The sequence below is a fragment of the Strix aluco genome, chromosome 24 (assembly GCF_031877795.1).
Source record: "Strix aluco isolate bStrAlu1 chromosome 24, bStrAlu1.hap1, whole genome shotgun sequence".
In the NCBI taxonomy this organism is placed as follows: Eukaryota; Metazoa; Chordata; class Aves; order Strigiformes; family Strigidae; genus Strix; species Strix aluco.
In genome coordinates, this window is record NC_133954.1 from 8,645,552 (window position 1) to 8,668,957 (window position 23,406).

A 23,406-nucleotide genomic window follows, 5' to 3' on the forward strand; every position below is an offset into this window, starting at 1 on the left:
ATCGCTCACAGCCCAGCAAGCTGGAGAGCTCAGGAGCTTTCTGCTCCCCAGTCACCCACCGAGAATCACCAGCGGGAAATTGCACCAAAAGTCCTGAGGATGCTCGGAGCTGCGGCTCGCTGCAATACCCACCGCCGGGCAGCGGAACGGCACGTGGGTGAGACTCAGGATCCCCTCCCAGGGCTGGCACAGCCGGGACAGGGCTGCAGGAGCCCAGCAAATCCTCAGAGGACAACGCGGGGAGTGGGAGCCCCCCAGGGCCGAGCACCCCCGGCTCACCGTGCTGCCGGATGGGGCCAGGCGAGCTCCCGCTGCCGCGGGTGAAGCGAAACCCTTCTGAGCAGGGCATGCACGTGGCACAGCAGCATGGCAAGCAGCTCCATCCCCCCCCAGGGCTGGTCCCTACGTCGGGGCAGCAGCACCCCGGCTCCAGCAGCACCCCGAGACTGTGTTCGGGGGGGCAGCGTACCCAGCAGAAGGGAGGTCAGATCCAGCAACAAGACGTGTTGATCCACCTTGCTGGCAGGGGAAGCATTTTGGCATCACTGAGACGGGCAGGTAACGGGCAGGGTGGGAGAAACAGGTGCAGAGCAGCTTTTGTCCCAACGGTCTTTTTATTGGGATCAAAGTTCTTGACTGCTCTTTCCTCCCCTCTCACACCCACCTTTCACCTTGCTTTTTTACAGCGTTTATTCCCCCACCACAGTCACTGTGGCTGCAAACCTGGTTTGTTACTTAGAGGATGATTTTTTTAATTATTCTTTTAAATAGGAAGCAAACTCCCGCACCAAGCTCCCAGTCCCCACCAGTCCCTGCAATGCCCGGCGGCTGCCAAGGAGTCTCTGATCGCAGTGCTCTGGGAGCAGAGGAAGAAGTTGCAATAACTTTAGACCATCACAGAATATTTATCCAAGGACTTTAACAATCCACCAGCAGATTTGCTGCTGAGGTATTAACCCTTCTGCTGACAAGGTAAATACAGGTCTAGTCTATGTGTATAAACACAAATTCACTTGTTAGTCTCATCTCAAGCATCAGCGGGATGCTCTTATTCCAATTCAAGATGCAGGTCACATTAATATTCCGTAAGACATCAGTGGACCCAAACCAAGTTCTGCCTCGACCAAACCAAAACTGGTTTAAAAGTGATTTAAGTCAAACGAGTGCAGTGCTTTCATGCAGACAAGCCTCAAGGCACAAAGGTCTTTTCCAAGGGCACACCGTGACTCAGAGGCAGAACCAGAAATAGAAGTCCAGAGCCACGATTACCAGGCACCGTTAGATAACAACCAGCAGGATCCAAGCCTATCCTGGGCATGTCAAGCTTTTCCAAAACACCAGGAGCTTGAAAGTGAGAAACCGCCTCAGAATGTCTTTCGGTACTAAACGAAGCCATCCATCGCATGGAGCAATTAGCACAGCAGCTGCAGCAGCAGCTCTCCGCAGCCCCAGCTCCTGGTCCAAGATGCTGGGCTCAAGGCAGGGCTGGCAGCACCGGTACCTGCCCAGCCACGCACGGGGCCAAAGCCCAAACTGCAGCACCGCCACGGGTCAGGCCAAAGCGTCTGACCCTGGGTAGGAGCTCGGGCTGCTGCGGCCGCACGCCCGGCAGCGTGTTCCTCCTCGGCTAGAGCAGCCGCGGGAAGCAACAGCCCGTCGCGCTGTCTGCGAGAGGTGAGCAGGATTGCATCAGCTCCTGAAGGGTTTGACGTGCCGAGCCTCGAGTCGGAAACGTCTCGAGTGAAGCTGCACAGGGCAGCGGTTTTGTAACGGTGCTGCTGCTGCTGCTCGGCAGCCCTCAAGCCTTCATCCCAACTCCCCAAGGCCGGACGCGGGTGCCGCTTCCCGGGAAAGGCTGGGCGAGGGCCACTTCACAAATCACAGCCGATTTCCCATGGACGGGAGTAAATCCTTCATCCCCTTCCCTTGCCAGGCTCTCCCCACCAGCACACCCAGGCAAGGAAGGGGGATGAGACCCCCCCACCCAAGACCCCCCACCCGGGGAGGGCAGCGGGGTGCCTGGTCCCTGCAGGCATGGATGTGCTGCCTTCACACCGAGGGGGTGCTCACCCCCTTCTTAACTCCTTTGTGCTTTGAATGGCTGCAAGGGGCCTCCACAATAGGATTGGATATTTTGGCCAAGTACTCCAAGCACTGCCTGGAAAAGTTGTGGCCAAACCAGTCTGTCCCAGTCCCTGACCCAGTCTAGGGTGGGAGATGACACTACTGACTTTTTCCTCCTGTGACTTTTTTCTTCCCCCTCCATGCTCTTTATTTTGCTGTTGAAGAGTCTCTGTAATTTTCCTCAGACCCTGATATTACTGATCCTATCTCATGCCAGCCCTTGGTATGTATTTTATTTATTATTTTAGGATGACTGGACAGGCTTATCACAAAGTCCATAAATTACATCCCCACCACACACAGCCACTCCACGTCAAACTGGCAATGAGCTTCTCTGAACCCCAGGTGCCATGGGAGGGAATCAAGAATATTCTGGAAGAGATTTGGGCTGGTTAGTGTGACCCAGAGCCTGCGCCAGGACGGCAGGGCACCCACGCTCTCCCCGGTCCCTGGATTGGGCCCCAAAAAAGCCGCTTGTCTGGCAGCCCCAGGAGGGGCATGGGACCCCCAAGCAGAGCTCTGCCTGCAGCGGGGCTGCGGCTGCCAGCCAGGCTACGGGCTGGATGGGGGACAGGGGATGCTGCCTGCCCTGCCTGTACCCTGCCAAGAGCCAGGACTGTCCAGGGCTGACAATCTGGTGCTGCCTGCCAGGGCCAAGTGGGCGATGGACACCCCACGCAGACCTTTTGGGGGCTCCATCTGTCCTTGCAGGCACTGCTGCCGCACCGGCGCTTTGCCCAGCCCGTCCTGCCGTTCGCTCATCCTCCATCCACCCCGAATCTTCCCAAAGCAAAGAGGACGCGTTCCCCTGGCACAGGTACCCCCCGCTCCGGGTACAGGCTGTACCCAAGGAGCTGGCAGTGACAGGGGACCGGGGCAGCACAAGCAGTCACAGCCTTAAATCCAGCCAGGTCCCAGCAGCTCCCCCAAATCTGGGGGACGGAGCAGGGAGAGCCCAAGCGCGGCGCCCAGCTCCCCTGCGAGCACAGCGGCAGCCGGCCAGGCCGGCAGGGGTGGATTTGTACAAAGGGAAGGCAAGAGGAGAGGGCCAAGGTAGAATTAACATATCGCTGGCTCTTCAAAAGCATCAAAGGGAGATAATGGTCTGAGAGAGGATTTGAAGCGACAGCCTTGTTACAACCGATAAAACAGGCAGCTCGCTCGCAGCAGAGCTGTGCAGAAGGTATGAAGAATTACAAAGGCTGAGATTATAATTACAATGAAAGTCATGACCATGATGCTGCAAAACGATGGACTAACTAGGACCGCCCCCCCCCCCAAAAGCACAGGCATGTGCACACATGTGCACAGGCGTGTACTTAGGGGCTGGAACACATGTGCAAGCGTGAAATGGGGGTTGAGCTGCTCCTGTGACCCCCCGGCCGTGAGGGAACTCATGCACACACGAATGCTCGGAGAGATGCACCCGCATACGCACACGCGAGCGCTGCAGAAGAGAGGAAAACCAGAGCTGGGGGAATATAACGAAGAACATTTTGGAGTTAAGCTTTTAAAAAATAGTCTTTGTGACTGTCCTGGGAGAAGATAGGAGGTAAATGAAATCCAAGTGAGTCACTGCCTTGACCAGGGCAGACTTCCCCTGGTTAGCAATTATAACACAAATCTGTTAGTGATTAACAAGGCAGGACCGAATGCGTCCCTCTAAAATGGACAGCAGCAGCATCCCCAGCACACTCCACCAAAGGGAGGGACAGAGGCAGTTTCATTGGCTTTTTAATTAACTCATTTTCAGGAGTCCCAGTTTCTGATAGAGTCCCCCTCAGGCAGTGTCTTGACAAACAAAAATCTCCTTGAAAAATAACAGTAAAGTGAATTGAATCTGTTTCTCCCTATTAAAGTTTTTTAATGCTTTTCAGCACAAGCGAAGCTGAATTAAAGTGGAAATAGCAAAATGACAAGATAGAGAGTCAAACGCAAACGGCAACCAGCTAGAGTGAGGAGTGACACCGACACTGTGCACTGCAGATATTGTCATCCGAGGTCTCGCAATTATTCCAAAAGGACCTCTCAAACCTGAGCACCCCAGCACGCAGGAGAGAGGCTGGTGCGAGACAAGCCGGGCTGCAGGAGCGCTGGGGCTAGTTGCCGTCAGACCTGGGCTCCTAAGGGGCCTTGGTGAGTCTTCCACCCCAGCCCCCCCGTGCAAAGGGCACCGAGACGCTCCTCTTTCAGGCACCTTTAGGCAGAGACTTGGGTTTTACTACACCTCTTTCCAGCGCCCAGCCCAAAGAGGCTCTGATGGCCATCCAGAGATGTCATCAGAGATGCCACAGCAGGTTGCCACAGTGACCCCGATGGCAGACATCCCTGACAGACCCCTGGCCCGGCTGCACGGCTCGAAGTTTGCCTGCGGGACCGCACCGTCCCTCCGTCTGCCCTCGCACCAGCCTCCTCCTCTCCAGGAGAGATTTGTCAGCTCTCCAGCAGCAATTACAGCCTTGACCTACAGCGCAGCGTCTCCGAGGCAGCCCAGGCGGTATTAGAGCACAAACGCCTTTGGACATCAGTGGATTTGCCCTCCTGACCCTTACTCAAGCCCCCTCCTTTCCTGATGCCAATGCAAAGCAAATCAGCACCCTCTGTTTATAGCAATGCACCCCCAGGTAGCGATGTGCCAGGGCAAACGGTCTGCTGAGGATCAGCCATGCAACTGCCAGCTCTGGCTTTAAAAATCTCCCTTCTGCAGCCTCCACGTTCAAGGTCAGGGACCCCTCTTGCGCTGCAGGTTCCCTGGGGTCCGGGCTTGGTGCTCAGAACATCCCCAAGCCTGCTCATGATGGGGAGGGGGTGTCTCTGCCCCATCGCTGCCGGCAAATCCCCAGCGCAGGGGCCATGGTCCCCCCCATCCTGCTCCCGGGGCGTGGGGAGGGCAGGCAGGGAGCAGGGCCAAAGGTTTTGGGGGGAAGGCAGGGAAACCAGGCAGAAGTTGGGCAGATCAGATTGCAGAGTAGCTATGGCAACGGCACGGCGTAGGTGGACCAACACAATAGGGACGTGTAAGGTAAACCTGGCAGCAAGCAGGCAGCAAGCAGGCAGCAAGCATCCATCCGCTCCCCACTGCACACAGCCAGGGTCCGAGCCCCGAGAGCTTTGGGGTGACCCCTCACCCTCCGTCAGGCACCTCCAAACCGCCCACCCAAGGGTGAGGGGGGCCGGAGCCTCCGCAGGGTCCCCTGGACCTGCAGATCTGGCAACACTGCAACCACCTCCCCGGGGGGGGCTACAGCAGCCGAGTCCCCCACCGCAGAGTCCTGGAGGGGTACCAGACCGCGGGGTGCAGTGCAGGATGCTGCCCCCACCCTGCCCGGCCAGCAGCAAGGGGGGGGCAGAGGGCACCGACACGCAGCTGCTGATGGAGACCGACCTGTTCTTCCCCGCTCCCGGCCTCTGGCTGCCCACCGCCAGAGCCAGGTCTGCGTTAGCGGCGGGGATGGAGGAGCTGCCTCTCCGGCTGCTGCAGCTTTTTGGTGTTTTCCCTCCCAGCCCCGCTCAGCACCAGCCCAGCGCCGTCTCACAAGGACCCCCAAAGCCACTGGCAAGAAGGAGCCGAATTTGGGTTTGGAACAGCAGCAAAGTCTGGGCGTGGGGCAGGGATGGGGGCACGCGTCGACGCGTCGGTGGGTGCCGGAGAGGCAGGAACACCACGGCCCTCCCAGGCCGGCACCGCGCTGCCCTGAACGGCGGCGGGGAACGGGAGAGCGCTGGGATGGAGTCGGATCCAATTCCTGATGGGCAACCGCTGGGTCTCTCCCTCCTGGACTATACCACGGGCTCATGAATGCCCCCCCCGGGGTGGCCAATGCTGTCACCACCACGGCCGTATTTATTACCCACTTCCCAGGGACTTCAGGACCTTGTTCCTCCCTGCTCTGCATAAAGCCCAAGGAGAAGCGGGGTGACCCACAGACCTTTACACAACTCCCAACACCCAGGGACATGATTCCCAGCCAAACCGTGGGCCAGGTCTCTCTTAATCAGTCAGGAATTGCTCCCAGTCAGGGAAAAATAAGAGAATCAATAAAACCAGCTCTAGCTGCAGTCTTAGGGACACACACACGCACACAGGCTCGTTCATGTTACTCCCGACAGCCGCGCACACTCTCCTCCACCATTACAGCAGTTCGCGTCGGTTCACAACGCGCGTCACCTCTGGAGACCAAGATCAGACCCCGGGAGGAGCAACGAAGGGCCCCCGCTTCTCGCTCCCACCGCCCCAGCGAGCTCCCGCCGACCGGTTCCCTGCGAGCGCCGTTCACGAGAGCCACCACCACCACGGGGTTTGTAAAAGCAGAGTGTCCGGGTACCCCACGTCCTGCCTGAGCCGGGGGGGCACCCCCAGCCCGGCCAGGCACCCCGTGAGGACAATGCCAACCTCACGCCGAGGCCAAGGGCACCTCTCCAGGTGCCTCCACTTCTCGGGGGGCTGGAGCGAGATGCTGTCAAGCTGCTCCTCCTGTCCTGCTCCCCCCGGCTGGGTTGGGTACGTGCCCTGGGGGGGTCCCCCCCCCTTCCCTCCGTGGGAAGGATGCTCGGCCAAGCAAGCTGGAGGCGAGACAAGCCCCCGCATGGCGCAGGGATGCTGCGTGCCCAGGCCACCATCTGCCCCTCTCCCGCTGCCCGCACCGCAGCCCCAGGAGGGGAGGGGGGAGCGATGTCCCCTGCAAAGGGACAGGGACACGGGTGACAATGCGGGGCTGCCCTGGGGCGGGGGGGAGTGCACTGTGGGGCTGGCACGGACACTGCCAGGGGCTTTGCACAGCCCCGTGTGTAGCCGGGGGGAGCAGGAAGAGCCCCCCCCCCCTCCAGCTGCTGCACCAAAGGGCAGCGCAGGGACGGTGGCACCCCCAAACAGCCACCCCCTCCCCGCGGCGAGCCTGGGAGGGGGGGGACCCCCAGAGAAGGGGAACGTCGCAGAGCTGGAGGGAAAGGGGGGACTGCCCCCACGCTGCGGCTGAGCCCCGCGGTCAGGGAAAGGGCACGATCGGGGGGCATCGGTTGGTGCTGGGGGGTGGGAGAAGGGGACCGGGATCTCGGGGGGGACACACCGGGGCGTCTGGGGAGGGGGATGCTGGCATCGGGGGGTGGTGGGGAGGGAACACCAGGATATCTGGGGAAGGGGAGGTCGCGCGACTGCAGCAGCGAGAGGCGGGCGAGGGGACCGCGACACCGCACCCCGCGTACCCCCCCCCGGAGCGATGCGCCCCGCTCCCACCCCGCCCCGCCGGACCCCGCTCGCCCCGGTACCTGCGGCAGGTGAGCCCGGCCCCGGGGTCCGCAGCGCCGACGGGCTCGGCTCGGCTCGGCTCGGCTCGGCTCGGCTCGGCTCGGCTCGGCTCGGGGGGGGCGGGCGGAGCCGCCACCACCTCCCGCCGCTGCGGCCGCCGCCGGCCCCGCGCGCCCGCCCTGATAGGGGGCGCGGTCGCCATGGCAACCGCGACTCCACCTGCCGCCGCGCTGCGCCCGGCCGCCAGCAGGGGGGGGTAGAGAGGGCGAGGAGGGGGCGGGGCCACGGGGCGGGGCCACGGGGTGAAGGGGCGGGGGGTGGGGGGAATTGGGGGTGCAGTGGGGCAGGGGTGGGTGCTGGGGGAATTGGGGGTGCAGTGGGGCAGGAGTAAGGTGCTGGGGGAATTGGGGGTGCAGGGATGGGTGCTGGGGGAATTGGGGGTGCAGTGGGGCAGCGGTGGCTGCTCGGGGTGCAGAGGGGCAGGAATGGGTGCTGCTGCAGCCAAGGGTGCCGCCAGGCTCCCCCCAGCCCACCCCAGCCCCAGCACCCCCCTACACACAGCGCCCGGGCTGTCCACCCGCACGGGCTTGGCACGGCCTTCATCACCCCCCCGGGGTCCCGGGACCCCGAGTTCCCCGCGAGTTTTTCCTTCCTCCAGTTACACATCAGCACCCGCTCCCCGAAAAGCTCAATAAAAATAACTGGGATTCTTTAATATTCTTTTTAATGAATGGGAGCAGGGTCCGAGCATCTGTGGGCGGGAGCGGGGGCTGCAGCAGCCCCGGGATGCCGCCCCCAGGCACCCCACTTGCCCCCCCCCAGCCCCACTACATACCTGCAGCCCCCCCAAGGTCCCCACCATGGCAGAACACCCCCCTGCAGCGCGGGGAAGCAGCTAAAACCCCCACTTCATTCGGGGAAACTGAGGCACAAAGCAGCCGCAGCAAACCAGCACCTCCCCAGCCTGCCTGCACCCCTGCCTGCACCCCTGCCTGCACCCCTGCCTGCACGCTTGCTCCTGCCCTACACCCCACCTGGGCAAGGCAGGAAAGAGCAAGGGCCTGGCTTTGTGGGTACGTACATCTGCGCTGGCTCTTATTTATTTATTCCAAAGTCGGATTTATTCTGGGCAGCTGCAAATCTGCTGCTGTCAGGCAGCCACCAACACGTTAACACTCAGTTCGAGCCTTTTCCCTTTTTTTTTTTTTTTCCTCCTGCAGCAGAACTGGACAAGCTTAAATCCAAGCTTTTATATACTTTTATTTAGACCTGAAAGAGGCATGTTTCTGCTCCAGCTCCGCTGCGGTATTTAACCCCATGCTGCAGCTTACGAGCTGCGAGGCGCCCGAGTAGGCAGAGCTTAATTGCGATACAGCTGGCATGGATGCTTTTAACTGCTTACGGGCAAGGGAGGGTTTGTAATCCCTTATTTTCTGGGGTTTATAATTTGTCTGTGTAAAACCACGCGTTCCCAGTTGGTACGCGCCCTCTGAGCCCCGTGCAGAAAAGCACATCCAAAAGCAACGTGGATATGAGGGAGAAACAGGGTGGGGCAGTGGGGTCACCTCCTTAAACCATCATGTTATTATTTTTCTAAATTTTCCTAACTTTCTGTATGTTCAGCATCGGGCACCATGGGGTGGCCTAGGCCGAATCACGGGTCCCAGAGCGTTGATGTGCACAGAGATGAGAACCGTGGCCTCACCATCCCTCTCCTGACGGATTTACCCCTCCCAGGACAGGATTTACCCCTCCCTGGGGCAGGATTTACCCTTCCTGGGGCAGGATTTACCCCTCCCAGGACAGGATTTACCCCTCCCGGGGCAGGATTTACCCCTCCTGGGGCAGGATTTACCCTTCCTGGGGCAGGATTTACCCCTCCCGGGACAGGATTTACCCCTCCTGGGGCAGGATTTACCCTTCCTGGGGCAGGATTTACCCCTCCTGGGGCAGGATTTACCCTTCCTGGGGCAGGATTTAACCCTCCCAGGGCAGGATTTACCCCTCCCAGGGCAGGATTTACCCTTCCTGGGGCAGGATTTATCCCTCCCGGGGCAGGATTTACCCCTCCTGGGGCAGGATTTACCCTTCCTGGGGCAGGATTTACCCCTCCCAGGGCAGGATTTACCCCTCCTGGGGCAGGATTTACCCTTCCTGGGGCAGGATTTACCCCTCCTGGGGCAGGATTTACCCCTCCCGGGGCAGGATTTACCCCTCCCAGGACAGGATTTACCCCTCCTGGGGCAGGATTTACCCTTCCTGGGGCAGGATTTACCCCTCCCAGGGCAGGATTTACCCTTCCTGGGGCAGGATTTATCCCTCCCGGGGCAGGATTTACCCCTCCCGGGGCAGGATTTACCCTTCCCGGGGCAGGATTTACCCCTCCCAGGACAGGATTTACCCCTCTCTGGGGCAGGATTTACCCTTCCCGGGGCAGGATTTACCCCTCCCAGGGCAGGATTTACCCCAAAAGCAGACCCAAAGCCCAGCAGCCGATGTGCTCCATCATCCACCTCATCCCGATTCCCATTCCCCTCTTTATTGTTAACATGCCCATTTAACGCATTCTCCCATCTGGGTTTTAAATTAGCTAGCTGCCGCCCTGGACTTCTCCGCAGATTTGCTAGCAGTCTGCTGGGTGTTGGTACAATTATTTGCCTGGGTTTTTTCTGCTCTGTTATATATACATATGATTAAAATTAATATTGCACTCGCTTTCCAATTCCTATGCATGAGTACAATGGCATTTTGCTGCAGGCTTTGCTACACTGAAAGGGATGTTGACATTTATGAAATGTTTCTATTCACCTCTGATTTTGCAAACTCTCTCATATGTAATTTTTAAAAAAAAATAAAAAAAAAAAAAACAAAATAGCAAAGCCTGTGATCTGCCAGGCTCCCCTAGAATACCAAAGCAAGTTTCAAACGTTTCAGGCAGGCCCAGAGTGTTGTATCCCAATGTCATTTAAAGGTTGGCACCTGGGGTTTCCAGTGTTTCTAGTTTCATTTTCTCCCCGTTATTATTTACTGCCTGCAGGGAAAATGAAGAAAAAACTTTAAAAAAAGAGAAAAGAATAGGATTTGGGTTGTTTTGTTGTTTTTTTTTTCTTTCCCCACCAGTTGCAAACAGGTGATGTTTGTGGCTGGGCAGATGGATGGAGCTGTGCCCCTGCCCGGGGTGGGGAGGGATGGAGCCAGCCCGAGGCCACGGTCCTACACGGTCACCCAGGGGGGCCCTCACCCCTCTGCAACCGAGCCCCAAAAAAGCCAGACTGGGTTTGACCGGTGCCAATGTCTGGACACCCCCCCAGTCCCACTGAGCACTCACGGCCCTGAGCGAGGGAGTTCAGAAATAAAGAAGATAATTCCAGGATCCATATGATCTTTGTTTCACCTTATAAAAATCTTCCAAAGCTTATCAGACCCCAAGTCAACACGAGCTGGATTTTTTATAGCTGCTGCTTATTAAAAAAAAAAAAAAAAGCCTTTAAATCATTGTAATAATAGGGGAAAGATCTCTAGTTATTTACTGAGAAACATCACTCTGCAGCTAGAAATGTCACTGCTCCGTCTCGCAAGCGACAGCGCAGATACGGACCGTGCCCCGCGTGTGACACCCGGCCCCGCTCAGGCTGACGGTGACGGCAAAGCCACCATCAATAATCAGCCCTCAGCCAAAATCTGGATGCCGGGCTGGCCCAAACCACCGCAGCTCTGCAGGATTTGGCCCTTCGCATCCAAGCCACGAGCGTGTTGCAAGGAGAGGGGCTACAGAGCGGGACCCCCCCGGTGCCCCCCAAAGCAGCCCCGCCGGGGGAGGGTGGGTGCGAGGCGGGAGGCAGCGATGGCGCTGCCGGAGCCCCGCCGTTTTCCTTACAAAGCTGGATTTCTTTCCGCCGCGCTCGGGCTGGGAGCCGTCGCCTCCGTCCCTCGGGGAGGCGTCTAGTTGGGGATGATATAAGATTTCTTTCCAGCCACTTCCTCCAGCTGCTCCGCGCTCACCCTCCCCTGTGCCTTTTTATAACAAGTGCCCGTTTAGGTGGGGATTTATTGCTGCCCCGACAGCATAGCTGGGGCATCACTGTCACCCAGAGGAGGAGTGGTCTGGGCTCCCCAGCACCCTGGGGTGCTGCCTGGCCCTGGGGGGCACCCTCAGGCACGAGGGATGGACGTTGTCCCTCAGGGACCCATCAGCCCTTGGGCTCTGCTGCTTTCAGCAAGGGTGCCCAGACGCGTCACCCGCTGTCCTGCTCCGAGGACCGGTGGGTCCCTGGGGGTGTGTTGAGTCCTTGGGGAACAGGCAACCAAGGGACATCCCTGCGTGGACGTGGGTACCAAACCCCGGGCAGCCCTTGACCATCCGCACCCCGGGCCCCTCGCTGCCTCTGTTCATCCTGCCCCACAGCCCCCCGAGCTCACCAGCCTCCCTGGCACTGTGCCGGGGGGAGAGATCTGCCCCCCCAAGACGGCACCCACAGAGACCTGGGCTGGGTGTCACCCCTCTGCGGGACAAATCCAGGTGCCAGCCGTCCCTCATGGCCATCACTCCCACCCCTCCACATGTCCTCTCAGTGGAGGAACGTCCCTCTCCTCCTCACCGCTGCCGACAGCTGGCAGGATTGAATCCACCCATATGGCAGGGTAAATGCGCCTGGGACCCCCCCCAACCCTGGGGAGAGAGGGGTGTGCTCCCCCCTGGGGCTGGGGGATGGTCCCCCCTCCCCGGGGCTGGGGGATGTTCTTCCTCAGACATGGGGGATGCTCCCACCCAGGGCTGCTGCAAGCGGCCACCCATTCCATGCACCATCCAAGCCCCCACCAAGCTGCTTCTCCTCTGGGCAGCCCCAAAAGGTGAGATGGGGTCCCCGTACCCCGAAAAGACGCCCCTTACCTGGTCCCGCATGCGCTCCTGCTGCCCCCGCAGCGCCAGGGCGTGCTGTGGGTACTTGTTCTTCAGGTGGTCCATGAAGGCATCCCGCTTGCGCTCCATCTCCGATTTCTGGAGGCCGGTGAGGGCCTCCAGGCTCTGGGCGGCGATGACGGTGTGCCGGCGCTCCGAGGTGTGCACCAGCCCTACATTGGAGAAGCGCCGGGTGCCGTTGCCCAAGGTCCGGTACTCCCGCGGGTACTCGGCATCATCCGCCGAGATCATGTGGGTGCTCGTCCTCTCGGGATCTGCACGGGGAGGGAGAGCAGAGCGGGGTCAGGGCCAGCCCCGGGGCACCCCGCTGCTATGGGGCAGAGGTGGGGTGCTGAGGTTTGGGGCTGGGCAGGGGGTTTTAAGCTAGAAGTGATAGCTGAGCCTAACTGGGAGCTGGGTCATCCCTCAACGGGATCCAGCCAGGGGGGTGGTGGGTGCAGGGTTTATCCCCCTGCGATGGCAGCGGTGTCCCCGCTCCCGGGGCTGGCGGTGGCAGGAGATGGCCGGGGCAGGGGGCAGCAGGAGGGATGGAGGGGCTGGGATGCCACCGTCACCACCACGTTCTGAGCGAAACATGAATAAAACAGCGCTGGGTCATTAAAACAGCACAGACAAGACAGAGGAGCTGGGCACCGCTCCGGAGCACAGACAGACAGGGGGACACGGACACACGGACAAACCAAAAAGAAAATGAAATGCGGGCTAGGGCGGGGGGAGCCTCGTGTCTGCCCGTCAGCGCCTGCACTGTGCTGCTGCCCACGGAGGTGGGCAAGACCCCCCATTCCCTGCCTGCCAGGCCCTGCCGCAGACCCCCCCGCCCGAGGGTCAGGTCCCCCCAGGGCTCCCAGGAGCCGGCCCAGCCCTCGGGCACCAAACCCAGGACCACCGGTGGCATCGTGGGGATGTTCTGCCCCAGCCCAGCCCTCCCGCAGAGCTGACCCCATCCCGCACAGGCAGAGCGGGCAGCAAGCGCAGGCAGGGGGGGCAGGCAGGTGGTCACGCGCGCAGCGAGGCGCAAGGCGCTGGTCCCTTTGCTAATAATTCATTAGCTGCACGTTGTGATTTTAATTTCCAGGGAAGTTGTGCCGAGCGCGCACAAAGCGAGGGGTAATGAATGCCTGGAAGTCCCCGCACGCTGCCAGCGCTTGGCACCTCCTCGGTGGCTGCAGGATGAGGCCACCCCGCTGTCCCCAGCCCCAGAGCAGCCTGGGGGCACCAAACCCCACCCCAAAAAGCCACTTTTGAGGGTCTTGTGCTGGCTGAGCCTGTGTCACACACCCCTGGGCTGGTCCTGGCCGCTACTACCGAGCCTGCGCTGAGGCCACGAGCTGTCTTTGCCACCACAAACTACTTTGGCAACCTGCAGCATGGGTGTTGCAGGGATTCACCGCGTTAAGGCTTTCCTTTTTCGCTCACCATTTAACCTTGATCCATTATTCATTTCCCTCCTCATCCTTTTTTCCCCTCCCTTCCTTCCCAAGCTCCTGGTAAGCAAATCATAGAAGGTTTTTCCTCTTCTCTTAATTATTTATCAGCCCAACGTATTAGCTTTATATCAACTGATTCTGTTATTAACGCAGGACAGGACTCCAGCGTGTGCTACAGACAACTCCTCTGCTCAAGGTCAAACAAGGGGGTTTGCTATGAGCCAGGCAGGGACACCACGCTCTCAGCAAATGCCACAGGGACATTCTTACCCCCACTAAAGCTTGATCCCCCCCTTCCTCCTCCAAAAAACAACCGGTCCAGGTCCCTTCTCCCATGGGTCCATCACCAAGAGTGACCTCAGCCAGGGGACCATCACCCCCGTACCCAGAAGACGGCAGCAGAATTTGAACAAGCGCTGAAGCTCCCGGTCCCTCCCCGCCTCGCTCAGCCGGGTCCCCATGTCCCCACTGCACAGGGGAGCTCGTGGTGGCACATTGGCCACGTGCAAAACAGCCCAAGATCCCCCAGGGAAAGGGGCACAGGGGAGTTGTCAGAGGGGACACCCCGGCCCTCCTGCTGGAGAGGAGAAGGCAGCACAGTGCGGGGCTGAGAGCATCATCCCGGAGTCCTCGGGCAGCACCGTCCGAGGAGCCTCTACTAAACTCCAGCACTGATGGGAAACGCAGACAGAGCAATTTCTCCCTGCTGAGCCCCAGGATTCACCTTCCCACCTCTCCTTTCATGTAGCAGCCCCCCCATAACACACGCATCTCGCCGAGGGTTTGCTGCTACCAGGCAGAAAACTCCGTCCTGCCCTCGGCCGGTCACTCAAGCTCTTGATTTATGATGGCAAAGCAGCCGAGATGTACTGGGAGGCCACATCCAGCCCAGCCCCAGCACTGGGTGCCCAGTGGCAGTGCCTGGATGCACCCTTGGAGCTCTTGGAGGAGAGGGGGAGTGGGACCCCGGGCATGGGGGCAGGGTGCCCAGCGTGGCCCATTCCCACCAACCCAGCCCCTCTGCGGTGCTGGATCCCGAGTGCCACTGGGACTCCCGGCCTCGTTGCATCCCCCATGGGAATGATAAACCCAGCAAGGCTGTGAAAGGGGTGACGGGGCACCCTGAAAGCCCCCAGCCACGGCAATGACAGGGCTGGGAGGAAGAAGCTGCAGCTCTTCTTCCTCACTGGGGAGAGTAGCAGCGAGGAGGCCTCGAGTGGGGGGAAGGTGCAGTGATGGGGTCTTGGGGGGTGCAAGAGGGGCTGGTTCCCTGCAGTTTCTCCCCCAGAGCCTCCACCAGCCCTGGGTTTAGTAGCCCTGGGGTGAGGCCACGTTCCCGGCTGCTTCCCACCCTCCTCCTCCTCCTCTCACTGCCAAACCATGCATCAGCATGCAGCTCCCCACTCCCTAATTACATGCTCCGAGAGTGGAACGCGCCAGCTCGCTGTCTCTCCACCGACTACTAAAAAGGATGATTTGAAAAGCCCTGCACAATCTGCACAGGGGTCAGAGCAAAGCTGGATGCCGTCAGGGGCAATTCCACCCCCGGCTGCGCCGCATCCGCTCTCCCGCATCCCTCGTCGGGCTCCAGAGCAAGGGGGGCGGGGGGGAGGCAGCCCCAGCACCATGAACCCCGACATCCACAAACCCCACTAAGGCGAGAGGAGGAAAAGCCACCACAGGCACACGTGTAGCTGTCCCCGTGTCGACCACCTTCCCCTCCAGCTCCCAGCCTGGAGCGGGCAGAGACCATTTGATAAGGGAACAACCAACAACTGGGGTACGGGGGGGTCCCTCAGAAAGGCACGTGAAACCACCGATGCCGTTCCGTGCTCCCCTGGCACTATGCATGGAAAGAGGGTGTTAATCCTTCCCTCCTGGCCTCACCCCAAGGGGATAATTACATCCTGCCACCCAAAACGCCCCCACCAAGTTGTTTTTCTCTTCTTCCCGTGCAGGGACCGTGCCCGGATGCTGGAGCAGTGGTGCCCACACAGGGGCTGCCCCGCTGCCAGCCGCGGATCCCTGAAAAGTGCTTCCCAGGGCCGCTTCCAAGTAGGTCACTGGGGTGGGAGAGCCGGTGGCCGGAGCCTGCCCAGGGTCCCCATCTCGGCGCTGCCCCAGCCCAGCCAAGCGGGGTGACCCTCCGCGACACGTCCCCCACACAGCGACCATCCCATCGCTTACCCACAGGCGCAGGACAGATTCCACAGTGGCCAACAAACGGCTCCGGCGGGACGGGGGAGGCAACCCCCAAGTCTCCAGCTGCTGAAGGCGGCTCCTTGGCCAGGCGCAGGGCTCCCACGACAGCCAAAATCCCACGGTAAATCCTGGCAAGCCCCTCTCTGAGCAGCGGGGGGTTAAGGGAGCGCGGTTCTCTTTGCCGATTCATCCATTCATCTTCCTTACCTGCCCGTAGAGGTGTCACCCGCGCCGGGGCCACGGCCCAGGCTCCTAGCAGGATGCGGCCACCGCCTCCTTCCTGGGCGAGCGGCGGCACCACCAGAGCCCGACGGTGCTTTGGGGGATGCTCTTCAGGATCGGCGCTTCGCAGCCTGAGTAGCGGCTCTCCACCAGCTCCCTGCTCCCTCACCGGGAGACAGGGGTGGGAGAGGCCCCCAAAAACCTGCCCCGTGCTGCGGGCGCTGCCCCGTGAGAGCCACGTTGGGTCAGAGCGGCTGCAGGGTCGGCAGCGGGGTCCGCTCGGATCCCCCCACCAGCAGCTTGGCAGGGCTTTATCATAAAGAGGATCTTTCAAACACAGTTTATTACTGCAGTTTCATAAATCTTCATGAGGCAGCAAGGCTCACGCGGGCCGTGAAAGCAATGGCAGTTAGCGGAGCATGAAAAATAGTCCAAGAAAGCAATTGTACAAAAAGGGGCGAGGGGAGGGGAAGGAGAGAGTACATCTAGGGAGAAGGGGAGGCGAAAGAATAGATGCCCCTCCGAGCGATGCAGCTCCCCCGCACCCGGCCATTAAGGCAGCGGGAAGAGCGGGATGCTCTCACCTTCCTCCCGAAGGCTGCGGCTGCCGCACTGCCAGCCCGCTGCCTGCACAGCACCCAAGGAGGCTGCCCAGCACCCAGAGCCCCGCTCGGCACTAACCCCTTCGCTGCCACGCTGCTGCCAGGCCCCGGGAGGAACAACGGGAGCGTTCAGCTGGGAAGGGCTGGGAGAGCCTGCACGGCTCCGGCTGCGCTTAACTCCTGTTGTGCTGCGCAGCCGATCTCGGCGGGGACCCCAAAAATATTCACCCCTGAGCCAGGAGCTGCTGGGGTAAAGGGACCTTCAGAGGCATTGCTGCCCAGGGGGTCCCTGTCCCTGGCTCAGCCACTCTCTATTTGCACTCATTTTGGGATGGGGACATGGTGAAGTGCCCTCCAGGACCTGCCTCAGGGTCCCATCTCACCCCCACGACAGCAAACACAGCCAAAAAGTGCCAGGAGCTGCTCACGAAGCTGTGCCCAGGGGCAGTGGCAAGGCAGCCGACACGCCGAGGGGGGCACACAAGCACCCTCCACCCGCACCACTGCCAGGGGCTGAACGGGTCCGACCATCGCCAGTGCTTTAGGCAGCCAGATCTGTCCGTTTAAAGTCCATCTGCAGAGAAACACAGCCCTGCTGGTCCGGGGGCTGAGGATGCCCCCGTCCCGTGGGGGTGCCAGGAGCTGGACAGACCTGGGCTCCATCCCAGCACGTCAGTGTGAAGTGGGAGCATCTTCACTCCCTCCCCGTGCCCCCCAGAGTGCCGGGCGAGCAAGACAGGGAGGGAAAGCTGATGGGCTGAAGCTTCCCTGCCACCCTCGTGCTCCCAGGCTGAGGGACACCCGGCGCCGAACCGCCTGGGAACAGCCAAGCGATGCCAAGGCCGCCCACGAGTGACCATTAACATCCATCCCAGGACAAACTTCCCCCCCCCCGGGGCCGTGCTATGCCCAGCACCCCCCGGGAGGTTGGGGATGCAGCTCTCCCACCTCCTCTCCCCATCCCCAAGGGTCCCTCCCCGCAGCACCGAGCTGCGGCTTAGCCCGGGCTCAGCAGCAGGCAGCGGACTCCCCGCCATGCCTTTCACTCCCAAATTCAAGTGGAACCAGGGAAAATAAAACACCACCCGCCGACCGTTTCATCGGGAACTTCCCAGCCAGGTCAGCGCAGACCCCACGGCCCTGCTCCACCGGCACCGCGGCCAGGACGCTGCCTGGCTCCTCAAAGGCGGGCAGGGCACGGTGCCCGTGTGCGGTGGCGGTCCGGACGCGACCCTGCAGACCTGGCTCTGCCTGTCCCCAGCCTCTACGTGCCCTGGATGCTGCCTGCACCCTGCCTGCACCCCACTAGTGCCAGCCCTGCCAACGCCACCAGAGCTGCGCGAGGACGAGGAGCCGGACCGAAGCCGTGCAACGTGTCGGTGCGCACTGGTTGCTCCCCGGCCGGAGCTCGGGGCAGTCCAGCTGGCATCTTTCCGCGATGCTGCCCACCCTGACAAGCAGCTCCTTCACTTTGGAAGCAGAGAAACAACCAGATGAATTCCCATGTCATTGTCAAAACCCAAACTGAAGGAGAAATCCCATCTGGCCAGCCCTGTAAATAGCGGCAGCTACTTCCCACCTCGCCGGGTGTTATCACACCCACGCGTGCACATGGAAATGGGAGACGAGTTCACCTCCTAACGCCCAGGGATGGCTCGACCAAGGGCGGGGCCAGTGCGCCCGGCTGCTCACTTTGTGCGCGGGATCCAGAGCGGCACCCAGAGCCCCGTCCCCACATCCCCCTTTGAGATGGGGCACACGAGCCAGGCTGGCCCCCATGCTGTCACCCAGGGAAGGGGGACCCGACACCCTGAGTTGCTCCTGCTGCCTCGCTCGTGGCTTGCTTTTGCAGGCAGGGCTCCCTGCCACCACGCTGCCTATGCCCTGCCCGCTCGCCACAGCTGCAAAGCGTGAACCGGCCCTTGTCCTTCCTCCTCCTCACAGTGTCTCCTCGGCTCAGCATCTCCCTGGGATCTCCTGCCAGCTCCAAGCTGGGACCCATCCTACCCCCTTGCCCAAGAGCTTCCTCGCAGGAGGGCAGGGACCAGAGGGGATGGCACTGACAGTCCTGTCCCCGCTCTCTCGCACAGTGGCTGCCCGAGCAGGTCAGGAGGTGGCCGTAATGTTGAAAAGCAAGAGCCCAGTGGGGTGGGCTCTGCTGACCAGGCAACCAGGGGGTCTGTAAGTGTATAAACCTTGTGTGGTTCATCATACGGCACCAAAGTGGATCCGTTTTCACCTTGCAGCACCCAGTGCAGCAGCTGATAGAGCTACAAAGACCAGGGGGAGCTCCAGGGCTCCCCACCAGCATGGACCCCCCTCCTCTGGTGGCAGGGGCCAGTCAGGTCACTCCAGATGCCCCCAGAAGCACAGATGTGACCTGAGCTGTGCCATGGGGCTGGTAACAGAACGTAGTAGCATCAGGGGATGCTCCGGAGGCAGTCGGTGGGTGGGAATGTCCCCAACGCCCTGTGGGAAGGGCAGCATCCAAGTGAGGGTTTCTCCCCCCTAGACACCCCAGCACTGGGAAGCATCGACCCCCTCTGCAGAGGGAGGCAGAAAGGAGCTGCCCTCGCTTAGGCAAGGGAAAACAAGATGGGCAAGCTCACGGAGCGCGAGGTGGCACAGGAAAAATGGCTTACAGCTGGGAGAGCCAGGGCAAGCCTTTCACCTGTCATCATCTTCCTCCCTGATCTTTGGCAGGAGGCCGAAGCCAGCGGCATCCTCTGCCCATAGAGAGCATCCCTGCCCGGGTCCCTGCCGGGGAGCGGAGGAGAAAGGAGCCCCGTGTGCCCTGGCAAGAGGCTGCATCCTCAGCTGGCAGGGATGGCACAGCGGCTGGGGAGATGCCAGCAGCTCGGGAACGCCAGATAAAAATAAAGGAGAGGAGAGGATGGAAGGGACCAGGCTCTTCACAGCATAAACACAAGCCACATTGTGGTCTCGTCTCCCACCCACACAGCAGCAGCCATTCAAGGCGGCGCAGCCGGCGGCCTGACAACTGGGACGGGATTAACTCGGGTGGTGCCAGCCGGGTCCGAGCCTGGGGATCCCCCTTGGCCCCAGACGGGCGAGGGAAACTGAGGCACGGGGCTGGGGGCGGTACGTGCAGAGAGCACGAGGAGTCTGGATGCTACTGAGACATGAGGGGCTTGAACCCAGTGTCGGAGCAGGGGGAAAGCACCGGCAGAGCCACACGCTGCCTTTGTGCCCAGGCTGGATCAGTATTTAGCATCTCCTGAAAGGACCCGGAATTTTCCCAGCATCCTGCCAGCGCCCGCTGACTCCCACCCCCACGCCGAGACAGGCGAGCACAGCGTCTGCCTCCGCGCGGGGTGTGCGTGGACGCGGGGCCGTGACTCACCCGCAGTCGTGCAGCGAAGTGGAGCCAAGTCTGCCTGCGAATCCAGGTCCCCCCTCGTGCTCGGCCTTGGGCGGGGGGGAAGAAGTTTTTGGGATGAGCCCGGGACGGCGGCAGACAGGAGCTGGGCCCCCAGAGCACCCCATCACCCACAAATCTGCCATTTCCATCCCCCCTTTCCCTGCAGGGAGGTGACTTCGTGCTGCTCCGACAAGCCCCCCTGCCCTGCGGCTCTCCCGGGAGGATTCCCAGCACCCACCAGTGCCACAATTCAGGAACAGCCCCCGGGACACAGCCCCCCCCCCCTCCCCTGCCACGCTCCCACAAAGCCAGGTCGCAGTACGGGTCCCGGGGGCTCCAGCCTGGAGCTGCTCCGGCAAATTGCTCTGGAAATCAATTCCAATCTATCAGGCATCAGGAAAGCGATAAACTGCCCCTTCAAGACACCGAATCGATGGTTTCTCTTAGCCCAGAGCAGAGGGAGGGAGGTGGAGAGAGGGGCTGTGTGGGAGGACAGGGAGGATGGAGGGTGATGGGGGGGGACAGGGTCACTCTGCAGGCAAGAGCTGGGTCTGTTTGGAAGGAAACAGCCCCCAAACCGTCTCTCGATGTGGCAGAGGGCAGGGAAGATGCTGTGCAAAACCACCCTGGGGATGGAGCAACGGGGGAAGCTTGGGAGAGCGGGTGCCAGCCCCTCCAGAGTGGGGGCTAAGACTCCAGCCTTCATCAATAACCCATAGCTCCACGTATTTGCTCGGCTGGAGGCAGGACCTCGTCTGAGCCCTGTGGTCAGGGCTCCGCATCTGTTCTTTATTCTCATCTCTCTGCAAGCAGAGAAAGAGGGCCGAGGCGTGGGGAGGCCGTGGAGCCGGCCGGGGGTGAGGGGGGGGCTGGCAGAGAGGAGGAGGAGGAGGAGGAGGAGGAGGGTGGGCTGGAGGGGACACACACTGCAATCAAAAATCAATTCCCAACAGGCCCATTTCTTCCTTGAACAAGACACTAAGGGAAGTCACTAAACAGACCAAGGCCACTACGATTGCTTCCACGATGGCAGAAACGCAAAGGAGCAGCGCGGAGAGGGGCTTTGTCGGCAGGACCCTCCAGCCTGGCCCGTGGCCACTGGCAACCCCGAGATTAAAGCCAAGAGTCAGGCATGAGGCCGTTCACAGGCTGTGTCCCGCTCCTGGGGATGGCCACGAGGGATGCCCACCAGCAGCCCAGGCGTTCCCACGCCAGCTCGGAAACCACGGGCAAGCTTTCCCACGCAGAGCTCGCGACTAAAAGCAGAGAGAAAAGGCAACAAGTCGTTGGAGAGGACGACTAAAGGACGAGACACAAAGCTCCAGTGAGGGGGAAAGCGGGCAATGCCCCTGCCCGGCGTACAGTGTGACACACCGCGCCGGCGCTGCGGGTCTGCTAAATGCACTTGGTGCAATTTTTCAAGCAAGCTAATCACATCCTCTCATCTCCTGCCATTAGTGCAGTCATGCTAACCGCCCGCTTGCCGGCGGGAGGCCGAAGCTGCCTGACAGGAGCTTCGAGTACACGCTGCACCTCATCAAAAGCAAATTCAGCTGGAAGAGCGTGGCAGGGCCAAGGGAGGGAACCACCCCTCCAGCATCCCTGCCGGGAGGGGGGGTCCTCACAAAAAGCCGCTAAGGGAAGAATTTAAGCCAAACCCATGGATCTTCCAGCCCTTGCCCTGCAGCCTGGGATTAGAGCTGGAGTCACCAAAGAGCTCAGCTCCATGAGGAAGCTCCCGGGAGGGGGCTTTCCCCCGCTCGGCGTGTCGGGGATCACGGCGATGCTGGCTGCTGCAGGGAGAGCTGCGCCGCGCTCAGCCCGACACAACACTTGGCCCGTCTCTGCCTTGGCACGGGGGGACCCAACTCTTTCGAAGACTTGGCTCCCGCCGCCATCGCAATGTGCTTGGCCACACAGCCCGGAGCTCGGCAGGCCCAGGCACGGCACCGAGCCCTGCTCCCGCAGCCCCTGGGTGGGAATTGGGGGGGGGGAAACTGCCTTTTTGGGTGACTCCTGCCAGGAGACGGGGCGATGCTACGCTCTGGCGGCTGCGGGGGAGAGGCTGGAAGAAGCTGGTTTGGTGTTATGGAGGAGCTCAGGAGCCCAGGAACGCTCCAAATGGGGTGTGGAGAACAGACCCTATTTATAAGCGCACAGGTAGCACGTAGGAGGTTGGTCACAGCCTGCTGTGCCAGCCTGGTTAGTCACAGCTAGTTAAAAATCAAAAATGCTGAAAAAAAATTGCTCATGTCCACGTCTAAAGCCTCTTAGATGAAGGAAAGCACACCCATAATTTGAAAACCAACAGGGCTTCACTGCCAGCCTGAGCAGAGACCCCAGGTCCACAGCCCACGGTGCGAGGATGCTGCCAGGACACATCCCCCACACCTGCAGGCCACGAGGACACTGAGGTCCCCAGTCCTCACCGGGCCAGCACCGCATCCCCCAGCGCATCCCACCTCGGAGTGGGATGCTGGGGGTGACACCAGGACAAGGCCACTGCACCGTCCCCGGAGGCAGATGCCATCCCTCCTCCCAGCCCTGCCAGCGCTAAAACCTTCGTGCTCCCTCCTGCCCTTCCTAACCCCCGCCAGGGCCCGTCGGAGGGAGAGTCGCAGCCCCTCTGCCCCGCAGCCCTTCCACCAGCGCCAGGCAGAAGCTGTGCAGGCAGCGAGGTTTATTCAAGCAAAAGGAGGGCAGCAGCAGCTGCCTGTAGCCCTGCCTGCCTCCTCCCACCAGCGCCAGGCACCCAGCCCAGCCCACGCCATCGCCTCCCGGGGCCAGAGCCCACCTGCGTGGGGTTGGGACCATCCCTGAGGGACCAGCATCATCACCCAGTGCCTCCAGAGCCGGCGTGTGCCCCCCACGTCCCCCCCAGTCCATACCCACGAGCAACGGAGTCAGCCGGTAGTCCCCGGGCTCGGCGGGTCTCTCCGGCTCCCGCAGCCTCGGCGCGGCTCTCGGGGAAGCGCCAAAGGGATGCTTCGCCCAGCGAGGCAGCATGGTCGCTCCCAGGCAGCCGAGAGGAGCCGAAATCTGTGCAACAAACACATGCATTTTATTGCATATGTTTAAACCAAATTAAATATGGTTTTACTAATCACTTGGCATTTAAAGCAACGTGCCGTCTCCGTCAAGTTAAATCTAAGGAGACGTATCGAGTTGCGTTAGCTGTTTATGTTCATCAAATACAGAACCGGTTCATTATTAAACATGTATGCAGCGAAAGTGAACTGCGAGGTGGATTCTTACCGACCTTATTACACGGCGCTGACCTC

The 23,406-nt window shown here is 60.8% G+C and overlaps 1 protein-coding gene across 5 annotated transcripts in view; it reads right to left on the bottom strand.

Moving 5' to 3' along the window:
* Positions 1–23,131, bottom strand: part of SRCIN1 (SRC kinase signaling inhibitor 1) — a 55,270-nt gene extending 32,139 nt beyond the window's left edge. For 4 of the 5 annotated variants that reach the window (XR_012626254.1, XM_074849120.1, XM_074849119.1 and 1 more), the window contains exons 1-2: positions 23,014–23,028; positions 12,261–12,544 (exon numbers count right to left, since the gene is read on the bottom strand). Coding sequence is in view for 4 of the 5 variants with exons in the window: in XM_074849120.1 (XP_074705221.1) it covers positions 12,261–12,521 (261 nt within the window). In the remaining variant the exon portion in view is untranslated. Of the gene's footprint in view, positions 1–12,260; positions 12,545–23,013 lie in introns of all 5 variants that reach the window. The other variant, XM_074849117.1, reaches the window with a different exon arrangement.
* Between the last annotated feature and the right edge of the window lie 275 nt (positions 23,132–23,406).